A 14,681-nucleotide genomic window follows, 5' to 3' on the forward strand; every position below is an offset into this window, starting at 1 on the left:
GGCTTTGGGGACCTCCCCTTATTCTTGGACTTAGATTTGTTCTTGCTGGACTGATGTCCCCTGGTAAGATCATTCAGAGGCTTTACAATCGTAGCATAGTTTTTCACAAATCTGCGGTAGTAGCCACTAAATCCAAGAAAGGTCTTGAGTTCTCTGTAGTTACTTGGACGTGGCCATGTAGTGAGTGCTTCTATTTTATCAGGATCAGTACTCACACCTTCTTGGGACACAATGTGACCCACATACTTCACTGAGGTTCTGCAGAACTGGCATTTGTCAATTGAAAGCTTCAGACCATAATCCTCCAACCTATCAAGCACTTTAAGAAGTCTTTCTTCATGCTCCTCTAAGGTTCTTCCAAACACAATCAGGTCATCCAAATAAACTAACACTTGCAGTAAATTCATGTCTCCCACAACTTTCTCCATGAGACGTTGAAAGGTGGCAGGTGCTCCAGAAATCCCTTGGGGCATGCGTTCGAACTGATAAAACCCTAATGGGCAGATGAAGGCTGTCTTCTCCTTATCTTCTTCTCCCAGAGGGATCTGGTAGTATCCACTTCCAAGATCCAACACAGAGAACCACTGGCTTCCCAGCAAACAGTCTAAGGCATCTTGCACTCGAGGCATAGTGTACTGGTCGACCACAGTATGGCTGTTTAGGGTGCGGTAGTCAATACACATCCGGATTTTCCCATTCTTTTTGCGGACTACCACAATGGGTGAGGCGTATGGGCTACGGGACTCTGTAATGATGCCATTCGCAGCCAGCTCCTGAAGATGATGTCGCACATCTTCCATCTCAGAGAGAGCAATCTTCCTAGATCTCTCCCTGAAAGGTCGAGAGTCATGTAGTCTGATATTGTGCTCTACTCCTTTTGCACATCACACATCCCACTCATGCAGTGAGAACACCTTGGATCTTTCACAAAGTTTCTTCCTCAGGCGATCTTTCCAGTCCTCGGACACTGGTGAATCTCCAAAGTCAAACTTTGCTGGGTCTATTGTCGGAACTTGAGTTTCACACTGGGGTTTTACAATCGACTCAGGCTCAAAGAGGTCTGCTATCTTTTGTCCTTGCTTCACAACAACATCACGACTCGTTTCATTAGCAATCAGTATAGTCACCCTTTCCTGGGCTTCAGCAGGTAGGGTTATGACTCCACTGGGGACCAACACTCCTTCAGGGAGCTCTCCTCCCATCGGCTGCTCTATCATTGCTAACGTCCCTTTACTGCCTTTCAGCCAGGTGCTCATGACAAGCACTTCTTGCTCCGTCCTTGCAGGCACTACTAAGGGGGTTGTGCCCGCGTACTTCAGTGCCCCAAGCGGTAGCTCAGATGTGTCCCTTTTAGCGCTCTCAATTTTCCTATAGGCTTCAGCACAAAGCGTATGGATCATCAGGGTATTCAGGTACTGGTCCCCAGCCCGCCTTCTGCAGTAATCCGCGAGTACCTTGAAGAGACTGGAGTTGGTCCCTATCAGCACAGACACATCAGAGGTCCCTTTAGGGTCAGGGCATATTAAGGCAGCTGTGTCTACCTCTTCTCTTACCCCAGCAACCTCCTCTGGGAATTCCAGGTGCACTATGACATACCCTTGATAGGGGTATTCATGCATGCTGAGGCCACACAGGCCAAGGCCAGTCAGTGGCTGTATAGGCAGGTGCCTAAGCATCTGTTGGTAGAATGACTGAAATATAATAGTCACTTGAGATCCAGTGTCAAGCACTGCTTTACACTCCACCCCTTCAATCCTCACCGTGACCTCTGCTCGAGGCCCTATCAGTCCTGCAGGGATCCCAGCTGGACAGTCTTTTCTGGGGGAATCTTCAAATCCTGCAGACCTGGGGGGTCCCCGTCCCCAGACCCTCTGGCAGCTACCGGATCTCTCCCAACTGATCCTCAGCTTTCCATACACTAAGGAGGGGTTTTCTTCATTACGGCACTTGGCAGCACTGTGTCCATCCTGACCACATCGGTAGCAGAAGAATTGACCTTTTCCCCTTCGCCTGGGGGGGATGGTGGCTCTAAGTGCGGGCTTCTCAATCGCCACAGTTTGAGGCTTCTTATTCCTGGAAGTCTTAACTCGGTCAACGGTACTTTGCAGCTCAGCTATCCGTTCCGTCAGGACCTGCATTTGTTGGGCAAGTTCCTCTCTGGTGCTCACCATCAGTACACTGGCCGTTTGCAGTGGTGTTGTGCTGGCTGGCTCCGATGTTTGGGCTTCCCAAAACTCACTGGCAGCCTGCCTTTCTTCCTCCTCTCGGACCTCTTTTATCAGCTGGGAGTAACTTGGGGGATGTTCCCGTCGTTCTCTTAGCTGGAGATGAAGTAGAATCGGGTTCTGATACTGAGTTCCTCTTACAATTTGAGCCAGTCTGGTCTGATCCATCTGCTCAGCAGTCACTGCTCCCCTCATGACAGCTCTCTGAAGCAGTCTCTCCAGTCTCTGTATGTAGGCTGAAGCCTTCTCACCCTTTTGTTGTCGGGAATTAAGGAACTTACAGTAGCTGTCTTCAGGGCCCTCTACGCTCCCAAAGTTGTGTTCAAGGGCCTCTAGGCAGTCCTTCACACTGACCCCAGGGTCAATGAGCTTCAGGGTGCGAATCACATCTAATGCTGGGCCGCCAAGGCTCTCTATAAGGCATCTTCGCTTTTCTGCATCTGGTACGGCCCACTCTTGCAGCATTTCAGTGGTATGCTCTAACCAGGGTTCAAACTCCTCCTCCCCAGCAAATAATCTTAACTTACGACAAGAGTCTGACTCAGCATGGGGCAGCACAACCTTTTCCAATATTTGCCCCAGAGCTTTTGTCCAATCATCAGCCGAGGCTGCAGCCCCTGAGCTAGAAGCTGCTGAGCCAGGGCCCAACAAACCTGACATATTAGCCATTATACAAACAGTAATTTCCTCAAAATATAAGCACAAACAAAACAAAAAAAATATAAATTGTTTCCCAATGTAGTGGATCACTCAACAGGTGCTTGCGAGGGGTACTGACCCAGGCTATCCCGGACGAGCCCCCAAAAATGTAACCCTTCTGCCCGTCAGAGTTGGCAGCAACAAGGGCCGGGTTCAATATCTAGGGGATCCATTCCAATAACACAATGCAAACCGGCTCGAGCCCCCACCCAGTGACCTGGGACAAATATATACCACCCCCGCTGGGCGCCTCCAAGAGGCAATACTTCCCCTCTCGCAAGCACATAGCCTGAGTGTAGCAAAAGCCTTTTAATAACAGAGAGAAACAATGTGGCATTATGTTGGGGAAACACCACCAACAGGATTCATAACACAACCCATGAGCAAAAAAAAACCCACCCCAGGCAAATTGGGGCATGCCCTTTTCCCTTTGGTTCTTGAGTCCAGCAACCCCAAATCACCCAAAGTCCCAAAAGTCCAATGCCCCAAAAGTCTCTGTCCCTGGTCAGGGCAGCCCCAGAGTTCGAAAGTTTATCTGCGGAGCTTTACCTCCCAACCTGGGTGGAAATGGGACGGGGGTAAGAGGCACCTTACATGATCTGAAGCTGACCGCCCCATAGCTCCATAGCGGCGCTCCGCTCCGCCAGCCGCCCCACAAACTCCTTCGCTCCGCTGCACTCCGCTCCGCCAGCCACCCCACGAACTCCTTCGCTCAGCTGCGCTCCGCTCCGCCAGCTGCCCCACGAACTCCTTCGCTCAGCTGCGCTCCGCTCCGCCAGCTGCCCCACGAACTCCTTCGCTCAGCTCCACGACCCACAAGCAGCTCCTGCCATCCACACACTGCTCCGCGTCGAACTGCTTCACCAGCCGTGCCGCAAACTGCTCCACAATATATCTTCAGGCTCCCCCACTACTTAACACAACACTCAGTGATTTCAGCTCTTAGGTGAATTCAGCTTGTAGTAGGGGAGCCCCAGTGCTGGTGCACTGTCAGCCCAAAGTGAGCTCAGCAGCCTATAACTAGACTTCTAATGAAATCAAAATTAGCTCTGATATTCCACAGTGGAGAGAGGAGGAAGTGCAATTAGCATGGAAGGCCCTCACCAAGGGGCCCATGCCACCAAGTATTAATACTTGTCCCCAGCCTCTCTCTATTCACACAGTTTTGGAACCCATGACCCTTGCCTAGCGAGTGCTACTTAGTTGATGGTGAATCCCTCCATCATAACAAAAGGCCACGTACAGTTCCAAGCACAGTTCCCATAATCAGGGTAATAACAATTTATTCTTCCTGCCCCAATAACAGAGACGCTGGGGATCCCACAGCAGCCAAAGTGACCATTTGAGCAGCTATGGTCTCATTCTAGGCGTGGTGGGTGTGCCTATGCAAATGACATCGGCCCCTGAAGTTCTTTTCCACAACTTGCCACACCTCACCACCAGATGTCAGGGTGGAGCTCATCCTGACACTGCTTACATGTTGATAAGTGTATTTTAGTTTTATGATAATACTTCATAACATTCTAGTAAATATGCCATAATATATTCTGTAAAAATAAGATCTATAGTATTATGAGACCTCACTACAGTACACTGCTCTTAATTCTTTGCAAAGATGCAGGGAGAGACCACAACATTTTTATTTTTACGTTATTGTTGGGGGGGTTATAAAATGTGTGGATTAAGGAGGTTGTACTGCAGTAAACAAAAAGCAAAACAAAATATAGGGTAACCTTTTATTCCTACAGTTTATTTCATAGCTTGTAACTCTTTAGTATGCCTGAGATGTTTCCCTCCCGATCTTCCCAACCTCTTTGTCACGTTACATCCCTTGAAAACTGCTGGGCTGGGGGGGAAGGAAGCAACAGAAGAAAACTCTATCTAAATGCTTAATCATTACTGATGAATTCGCTGTTCAGCTTTTTGAAACATACTGACAAGAGAATGATGAGCATTTTATCCTAACAAATTTTAAGCCACCCAGTTGTCTGAATTGCTCATTCATCTCTTTTGACATCTCAGTGACGAGTTCTACATCAGAAGTGAAATATTTCTTATGCTTTCTTAGGATCAACGGGGAGTCTGAAGTATCAGCCTTCTAATATGTATCATTCTACTCAGCCGGCAATTTTAAAAATACATTAAGTAGTACATAGATACATACCAGCTCAAATTTTTGGTCCATTCCAATAAATCCTCAGCAAGGATCATGAGGGTCTCGAGGACTGTGTGTCCACTACATGAAAGCATGACACATTCTTCAGCTTTATGTGAATTGTTATTACAGACTCTCCTAGTTAAAATCCAAGAATGCTCCACCTTGGCAACTTTAGTCAAGGTATTTTCTATTTGGAATCAGACATAAGCTGTTCTCTTCAGGTCCAGGCTAAGATGAACTATGGCCAGGTTTTTCTTAGGCATAGTGTCTGACAAGCCCTTTACTCCCAGAAAACATGCAACTCCTGGTGTCCCAGTAAAATAAAACAAACTGAAATAAACAATCAACTAACCAATCCTGAGGCTGCCAGGCAAACAAAGCTGAGTGCCTACCTTTAGGATGATTCTTCCCTGGACCCTGCAGGCAGAGATCTTGTAGAGCTGGAAGCAGGGTAGATCCTGTCCCTCTCTAGAACAGAGGTTGCCCAGCCCAAACACAAACTGTTAAGGCTTGCTTGCTTCCGGAAGGCAGCTCAGCTGTTAGCGTTCCCTCTAAGCTATAGAGCTCACACATCTCATGCGGGGGAGTTTACAGCTAACTGTCTGGCTGGGTGTCCATCAAAGGGAGCTACTTCCCCACTTTATTTATCACACCCACACTGCACCAAGAACCAGGGACTAGCGCGGCCATAGCTAGGAAGCCTGGGATATGGTGATTTCACTCAGATCTGCATACTCTGGTGTAGATGCTGGACTCCTGGATTTGGTGCCCAGGTCCAGAAATTGTAAACATAGGGTCACCAATGAGTATGGATGCTCTAGCACTGGTCTTGCAAACTCAGAATCGATGGACTTCAGACCCTCTAACCCTGGTCTTACACTGCAGTGTAGACATAACCAGAGTTTCAGTCTGTAAAGTCTTGTCTGAAAAATTCATCCACCACAACGTGCAGGACTCCTTGAAGGGTGAAGAGGTGAGCGAATCCTGCCTAGATTTGAAAGTGTGGCTTCATAGAAATGGGGTAATTATTAATATCAAAATTGAACTATGTATTTGTGATTTGCATTACCATAGCCCCTCGGAGCCCTAATGATGTGTTGGTTCTGCTCTCTCTACCTTCTCTTTCATTTTCTTTTCAAAATCAGCTTCTCTATGCAGAGAATGCTTCTGTCAAGCATTTCTCTCCCCTCAGCCACTGCTATTTACATACAGTACTTGCATACCATGAGACTCTCCTGTCACCCTCCCTGTGGAAGACCTTAGCTACAGACAAATGAAGGGATTTTGTTCTCCTTACGTGGTGCTGCTCTCTGCTGCTCCCAGGGATGGACAGACACTTCTCCCTTCCAAAGGGAAAGTTCTTTAACTACTTCTCCACTTGCTGATCACATTGCCTTACATTTATTTACACTGCCTCTGGCACTTCCCCCACCCTTGACGCCTTTGGGGAAGAAGAAGTCCCTCTATAAAAACCACCTAGTCAAGTCTGCATTGAGGAAAATATTCCTTCCTGACCTCAGCAGTAATCACGTTATGTCTGGAAGCATGAGGTCTCACTGCCTTCATTCTTAGTATGTGTAATTACAAATGCTAAGGGTGGTCATAAACTTAACCAAGCTTTTTATGGTCTTGTTTTATTATATCCTTATTCCACAATAACTTTCTAAAAGTGGTAAACAACTGATACAACCACACGCACTGTACAATGGTTGCCCCTAAAAATGCATTTAAAGTTTGCTTTTTACTATAGTAATTGTTTTATCGCCTATAGATAGCGTAGGGAATACTGTGCTAATGTTATTTATTTACAAAGGAAATTGGCAAAGCCTTTTAAAAGGATGGTATTAACACATAGGCCTAAAGCTCTAAGTTAGGTTAAAAAATTGTTAGTCAAAATTATCATGAAGGTTTGCAAAATTAGGCTAAGAAAAATAATAAAAAAATGATAGCAAAATTTTACATTGCTTATAGAGTGAAAAATATATCGAAAGGTCATGACTTATTTTTGCAGACTTATTTTTACAGTTACTTAAACATATATGCTTGTAATCAGTGCTAACTACTTGAACAACAAGTTATAAGAGTATAAGAAAAACTATGAGAAAGGAGTAAGTCTTTCAAAACCATAAAATGTCCCAACTGCAAAGGGGAAAAAATAAGTGATTAATTAAGAAATGTTAGTTATTGTCTCTGTTTGCCAAATTTTTTGTGATCTTTTATACACTGGAAATTTGGTGTGTGTTAAATGTAACTGTCCAGACAATTAATCACAAGGTAGTCATTTGTTAGTAATAGGACAATAATAAGTTACACATTTAGCCACAAACTGTAATATGAACTAAATAAAGGGGAATATAAGAAACCTGTAAACTTTGAACCACCTCAGCCCAGTATGAGTGGCAGCCTTGTGGCCCCAGAGTGGGTCAGTAATTGCGTCTCTTCAATGTGCTGCTGTTTTCTTTGGTCAGGCAACCTGACTTAATCAAATAGTAAATTGGCATTTACTATTTGAGGTTTCGGTAATCAACACTTTAATAGAACCCATTACTTACAATGGCCACAACACCTACATATACAAACAATACCTCGAATGGACTGGGTTAAATAGATGAGACAATACAATGTGTGTCCCCACTGTATTTTTCCTCTTATAAAAGATAGACTAACACAAAATAAAAATCAAGAGAATATTTATGTTCAAAACATGCAGCATTCCTGAAAGGTTCTCTATGCTTATTCCTTCACTTAATCTCTATGCAGTATCTCTTCTGGCATTTTTCTCAAATCAGTAATCAGTTTGTTAAGGCAATAATCTGCATGACCTTGGTGAAGGTATGGCCTTTGGAGAGGCATTCTGAATGCATTCCCCCTTTTCTTCCAGCCCTACTCAACACATTCCTTTCTATTGCTTTTGTTGTCAGAATTCAGCCATCTCCAGGTGAAACATATGGGAAAAGGTCCCCTTAGATATGGGCACAAATACACATTACTGATGTTTATTTTCTAGCAAACAGATACAAACTAAATAATGTGAAAGATGGATCACCATTTAGAAATGCTACATATGTGCTGGAGGCAGAAATAAGACACAACCCATCGCATTAATATGGTAGTTTAAATGCTCCAACAAGGCCTAATAAACTGCATTGCATCACTAGCAACATCTCCAGGGTGATGATGCATAAAGTCAGAGGGATTTTCTAGTCAACAGCAGGAATTAGAGTTTAATGCCTTGTACTAAGAGACTTCGTACTCCTGAAATGTGACTTACATAAACTGAATCTTGGCAGATGCAGTGTTTGCTGAAGCTGAAACTTGGAAGCAATGCAAATATGGTTTCTGAAGCTAATGCACAAAATGCCTTATTTTAAAAATGGCTCTTTTATAGTACGTCACAGCATTTTGTTTTCACTCAGCCTCAACTTAGCCCATAAATTACACTCTAAAGATCTGCTTTTTCATAGCCTGTTCTTAAAAGGCTGCTAGCAGAACACACCTGCAATCAGACAAACCCTCAATTATACCCAATTACTCAGAATGTATTTGAAGTACTTAAGGACCATTCCATAATGAACAGAAACCATCATCACCTGTCACAGGCAGTTTGAGAGGGATACACCCATCACTTTTGCTTCTGTCCTCAGGTAAAGAAACCAGTCTTTTGATGAGCAGTGCAGATATGGGTTGCACTAACAGTGATGTAAGGTTCGATCGGTTATGTCTGTAGTTTCCATCTGCAAATGAATGAGAGAGAGCAAACAGCAATTTAGTAAATGAAAAATTAAAAAGGAAAATATTTCCAGAGTCTGCATATGTCTTAAAACAGACAAAGCCAATACACAGTTTATGATATAGCAGACTCACCCCTACAATGAAAAGTTGGATTTATATTAGCAGCCATTACTCTGCACTCACATTAATGAAAGAATTTTAAAGCTCTTTGGTGATGTATACTACAATTTAGGATTTGGGAGAGTAATTTCTAAAGAAGTAAATCACCCCCCAAAAATCTCCTGTAGCACATATTAAATCGTCTGTGTGGTACAGATATGAAATGAGGGTGGCATGTAGTAAAAGGAATAAAAAAAAGAAAAGAATTATTGGGATTCTATGGTTACCTTTGTTAAGTAAGGAATGAACAAGATGATACAATAGTATCAGATGGCAAAACAGACATTAAACTCAATGGTGGATTCTAGAGCAAACAGATGCATAGAGAAATGCAAGCACAGTGCCAAACTAACTGGATTGTTTAGTTTTGCACAGATTTTTAAATGACACAAAAAATAGCAACATATAGCACTGGTCTTATTCAAGGAGCAAAAGACCTACATTACCATACAGAGCAAGGCTTTCACAAGAATTCTGAAAATAAAACATACAACGTAGACCAAACTGCACAGAACAATAGCCTCATAATAAATGTTCGACTCAGAGATCCTGGCTTTTTGATGTGAGGAGAGCCAACATGCATATATCTCCAAGCACAAAAATAAGAAATATATTCTTTCCTCTTTAAAGACCAAATCTTCATTGACACAAATGGGAGTTGTATTTGACTAAAGTGAATAGGATTTATCCTCTAAATGCAAGTATGTTTTTGTAATGTAGGGGTGAAGGTTCAGCTGAGGGATTTCTGACTGATTTCTTACAGGTTCATGCTGAGCAGATGTCAAGTGGGGGAAGCTTACATAAAAGCAAAAACCTTCAAATACAGCTACAAAGAACTCGAGAAGCAGTAGCACAAGCCTGGTCATATCAAAAGGCGCAAGTCAACTATAAAAGTCTCCCCCAAAATGGCAGCAAAAGCTAATACACTTTGTGAGGTTGGAAGCCCACCAGTTGTGGTGAATTGATTCAAGAGACAAGATGGAACTTAAGCTCTCTCATTTGAAGCCATAATGCCAACCATTTGAGAAAGTAATGGGAAGGGAAAAATCTCTAAAAAGATAGATGCAATAAAGGAGGAAATGACCGTTATGAGAACAAACAAAACATATTTAACATTAAAAGGTTGAGTGAGTGAAGCAGAAAAACTGATTATTTCACTAGGGGACAAATACAAGATGCTTGAGGAGGAAAACTCCTGACTTAATAAAGGATTCTCAACCTGCCCTGGAACAAAAGACTGATGACCTGAAAAACAGTCTAGATGAAATCATGTTTGTTTAATTGGGGTCTTAGGATATGCTAAACCCCACAACCTGGAAGAATTTTCAGAATCCATGCACCAAAATGCCTGTCAGCTCAATGATAATGATTTGCCTATTACCAGGGAACAGACCAGGAGACATCTTGCAAGGAACTCCCCTCTAAGAGCAACTATGATCCACTGTTATATAACTTCCAAACTCCCATGCACTGAAACTGGTTCTATAGCAAGCGAGAAAAGTCAGAAAATCTGCTGTATCCCTGCCTATACTACATTATTTCTAGTTTGGAAATCCAGAATAAGGGTAGATATTTGATGAGATTAAAAATAAACTCTGATAAAAAAAGTATCTGCTTTATCCAGTATAGTTGAGGCTGGTGTGCAGTCCTTTACAACACCAAAAGACAGCTGGCTATTCCCGGTGACCTCCATAATGCAGTCACAAGGTGTTGGACCCATCAAGAATCAATAACATGCACTCTAATTAAATTCTACAAAATTACTAACAAAAATTCTGTTAGTGAACTAGCATTGAATTAAATTCTACAACCACCTGCATGTAGCCTTCCTTTGTGGACAGTGCTGGAAATACCAGAGGCTTTCCAAGGTTCCATAATTTGCCTTTACAAACAGTGCAAAAACAACAAAAGCTACTGTATATTGTTATAGAGAAGAACCTATTGTATGCCTAACATACAGTAGAAACACTCTCAGCCTGAGGAGGCTTGTAGAGTCCTGAAGCTAGCAAAGTAATGCTCAATTATGTCTTTGCAGAGGCACAACCATGCTGTGGAGGATAAAAGAGCACCATTCAAGTGGCAGCGACAGCGACCACAGGGCCCCTGGTTCACTCTGTGGGTTGTAGGCACCCAGTAAGAGGAATCACAGTCTAGGTTTCTACATATGGAGAAGATTTCTGATAGTAGAGAGCTCTTTAATCTACTAGACAAAGGCATAACAAGGCACAGTGGCTGGAAGCAGAAGCTAGACCAGGATCAGATGGTATTCACTCAAGAGTTCTGAAGGAACTCAAATGTGAAATTCAAATATGAAATTGCAGAACTACTAACTGTAGTTTATAACCTATCATTTAAATCAGCTTCTACACGAAATGATTGGAGGGTAGCTAATGTGATGCCAATTTTTAAAAAGGGCTCCAGAGGTGATCCCGGAAATTATAGGGCGGTAAACCTGACCTCAGTACCAGGTAAACTGGTTGAAACTATAGTAAAGAACAAAATTGTCAGACACATAGATTAACAAAATATGTTGGGGAAGAGTCAACATGATTTTTTAAAGGGAAATCATGCTTCACCAATCTACTAGAATTCTTTGAGGGGGTCAAAAGCATATGGAAAAGGGAGATCCAGTGGATATAGTGCACTTAGATTTTCAGAAAGCCTTTGACAAGGTCTCTCAAAGCCTTTTAAACAAAGTAAGCTGCCTTGGGATAAGAGGGAAGGTCCTCTCATGGATTGTTAACTGGTTAAAAGATCGGAAACAAAGGGTAGGAATAAATGGTCAGTTTTCAGAATGGAGAGAGGTAAATAGTGGTATCCCCCAGGGGTCTGTATGGGACCAGTCCTATTCAACATATTCATAAATGATCTGGAAAAAGGGGTAAACAGTGAGATGGCAAAATCTACAGATGATACAAAACTACTCAAGATAGTTAAGTCCCAATCAGACTGTGAAGAGCTACAAAAGGATCTCACAAAACTGGATGACTGGGCAACAAAATGGCAGATGAAATTCAATGCTGATAAATGCAAAGTAATGCACATTGGAAAGCATAATCCCAACTATACATATACAATGATGAGGTCTAAATTAGCTATTACCATTCAAGAAAGAGATGTAGGAGTCATTGTGGATAGATCTCTGAAAACGTCTCCTCAATGTGCAGCAGCAGTCAAAAAAGTGACCAGAATGTTGGGAACCATTAGGAAAGGAATAGCTAATAAGACAGAAAATATCATATTACCTCTATATAAATCCATAGTACGCCCACATCTTGAATACTGCATGCAGATGTGGCCGCCCCATCTTAAAAAAGGTATATTGGAATTGGAAAAGGTTCAGAAAAGGGCCAAAAAAAAAATGATTACGGGTATGGAATGGCTGCCGTATAAGGAGAGGTTAATAAGCCTGGGGCTTCCCGCAGCTCCCATTGGCCGGGAATGGCAAACCATGGCCACTGGGAGCTGTGGGCGGTTGTGCAAATGTAAACAAACTGTCTGGTGGCCTACCAGCGGATTACCCTGACAGGCCGCAGGTTGCCCACCACTGTCCTATGGTTTCAGCACATGCAGTGTGAATAGTATTTTTAAGTTGATCCCAGTGCTCTTGAATGTCAATTATGTTGTCAGATTTCAGAGTAACAGCCGTGTAGTCTGTATTCGCAAAAAGAAAAGGAGTACTTGTGGCACTTTAGCGACTAACCAATTTATTTGAGCATAAGCTTTCGTGAGCTATCCGATGAAGTGAGCTGTAGCTCACGAAAGCTTATGCTCAAATAAATTGGTTAGTCGCTAAGGTGCCACAAGTACTCCTTTTCTTTTTATGTTGTCAGAGAAGTTCGAGAGCTTCTCAGACAAGTGTTGCTGGAAAGTCTTGCAGCTGGCTTGGTCTTGAAGTGCTTTGAGGTTGTACCACTTTCGCTTTGTCTTTGGGATGTTTGCAGTAGGTGGAGTGAGCTGCAGGTATATGAATGATCTTACTAATCAAGGGTCTGTCCAACAGTGGTCTGTACTTCTCATTGCTCATGTTATATAGCTGTTGGTGTAATTTCGGGCTCTAATTATAACATAGTCAAGGAGGTGCCAGTGTTTGGACCAAGGATGTTTCCAGGTGGTCTTAAATTTGTTGATCTGCCTAAAGATGGTATTTGTGATGAGCAGGTCATACTCCACACAATTGCTGAGGAGGAGAATATCATGGAGGATTACATTTCCCACCCCTTCTTTGTCTATTGTGCTGCTCCAGAGTTGGGAGTCCCATCCAACTCTGGCATTGAAATCTCCCAGGAGGATGAGTTTGTCTGCCTTCGGTGTGGCTGCAAGGACTACACCGAGAGCACGGTAAAACTGTTCCTTGTCATCTTCCTCATCATTGAGTGTTGGGGTGTGTGCACTGATGACAGTGGCATATTGAGTGCATGCTGAGCTTGAGCTGAAGAATTATGAGACGCTCGTTGATCCCCAAGGGAAGCTCCAAAAGCTGACTGGCTATCTTATTTTTGATGGCAAAGCTAATCCCGTGAATGCATCTCTCTTCAGGTGGCTTCCCTCTCCAAAAGAAGGTGTAGCCACCCCCATCTTCTTTTAATTAGCCCTCATCAGCCTGACAAGTCTCACGAAGGGCTGCAATGTCAATGTTGGGTCTTGCCAATTCTTCTTTCTGGCAGTTCTTCTTTCTGGCAGTTCTTCTTTCACTGTGCTGAGAGTCCATAAGGGTGTGGACATTCCAGGTGGCGAAATTCATTGTCTTGTATCTCTTATTTCGGCCGCAATGCTGAGTGATCCCACTGACTAGGGTCTTCTAGGTGGAAAAGTGTTAGACAGCCTATGTTTGGGGCACCTTTTTTAGCCCCCTCTCCATCTTGGTTGAGCAGAAGGGATCCTAAAAGGCCTGCTCAGTCACAGCTGCTGCTGCCGAAATGCCCTTCTGTCTCATCCAAGGACATGATGACCATCACATGGCTGCCGCCTCCATGCAGATTTGTGACTGAAGACTCCCAGAGATCGCTGCTCCTGTCTTCACCACCACTCATCTGTCACCACAGGGCTTTGTGTGGGTGTGAGCTCTTTGGCAGAGGCCTGCGCATGAAATCTTTTAATGTAGGGAAACAGGTGTGCAGGTGGTAACCACACAAGACTTGATAGGAGGAAAATCCTGACCTAGTGACAAGGGAATCCAAGAGAACCAGGGACCTCCCGCCTGCTGAATCTCTCATCCGCCTTCACAGCCACAAAGTATTACAAGGTCCTCTTATGTGCCTGATCCACCGCTGGGGTCCTGCACCTCAGATATACCAGAAGGAACCACCTCAGATAAGAAATCAATCATCTCATGCTCCCACACAATGGAAGAAAAAAAAAAATCAGAAAACCTACCCGGAGCTCATGCAAGAAATCCAAAACAGAAGTTGGTCCAATAAAACCCTCACCCACCTTGTCTCTCTAAGGATGTGACACATTCTCCACCAGAAGTCTTTAAATCAAGATAGAATGTTTTCTCTAAAAGGTAAGTGCTACCAGAAGTGATGAACTAGATGCAGAAACCACTGTGTGAAATTCTATGGCATGTGCACATGCAACAGTTCAGACTAGATGATCATAATGGTCTCTTCTAGCCCTAAAATCTACATGCCTAGAGGCAACGAGTGACTGAGTGGTCAAGAGTGAAAATGAGGGACAGAATTGCCACCTTGAGGATATCCATGTTT

The 14,681-nt window shown here is 43.5% G+C and overlaps 1 protein-coding gene across 1 annotated transcript in view; it reads right to left on the reverse strand.

Moving 5' to 3' along the window:
* The window catches only part of NAALADL2 (N-acetylated alpha-linked acidic dipeptidase like 2), a 517,216-nt gene that overhangs the window by 242,647 nt on the left and 259,888 nt on the right, over positions 1 to 14,681 (reverse strand). Inside the window, exon 5 of the mRNA XM_077827191.1 lies at positions 8,673 to 8,816. Coding sequence (XP_077683317.1) covers positions 8,673 to 8,816 — 144 coding nt within the window. The remainder of the gene's footprint in view (positions 1 to 8,672; positions 8,817 to 14,681) is intronic.

This window comes from Eretmochelys imbricata, chromosome 9, assembly GCF_965152235.1.
Source record: "Eretmochelys imbricata isolate rEreImb1 chromosome 9, rEreImb1.hap1, whole genome shotgun sequence".
Lineage (NCBI taxonomy): Eukaryota > Metazoa > Chordata > Testudines > Cheloniidae > Eretmochelys > Eretmochelys imbricata.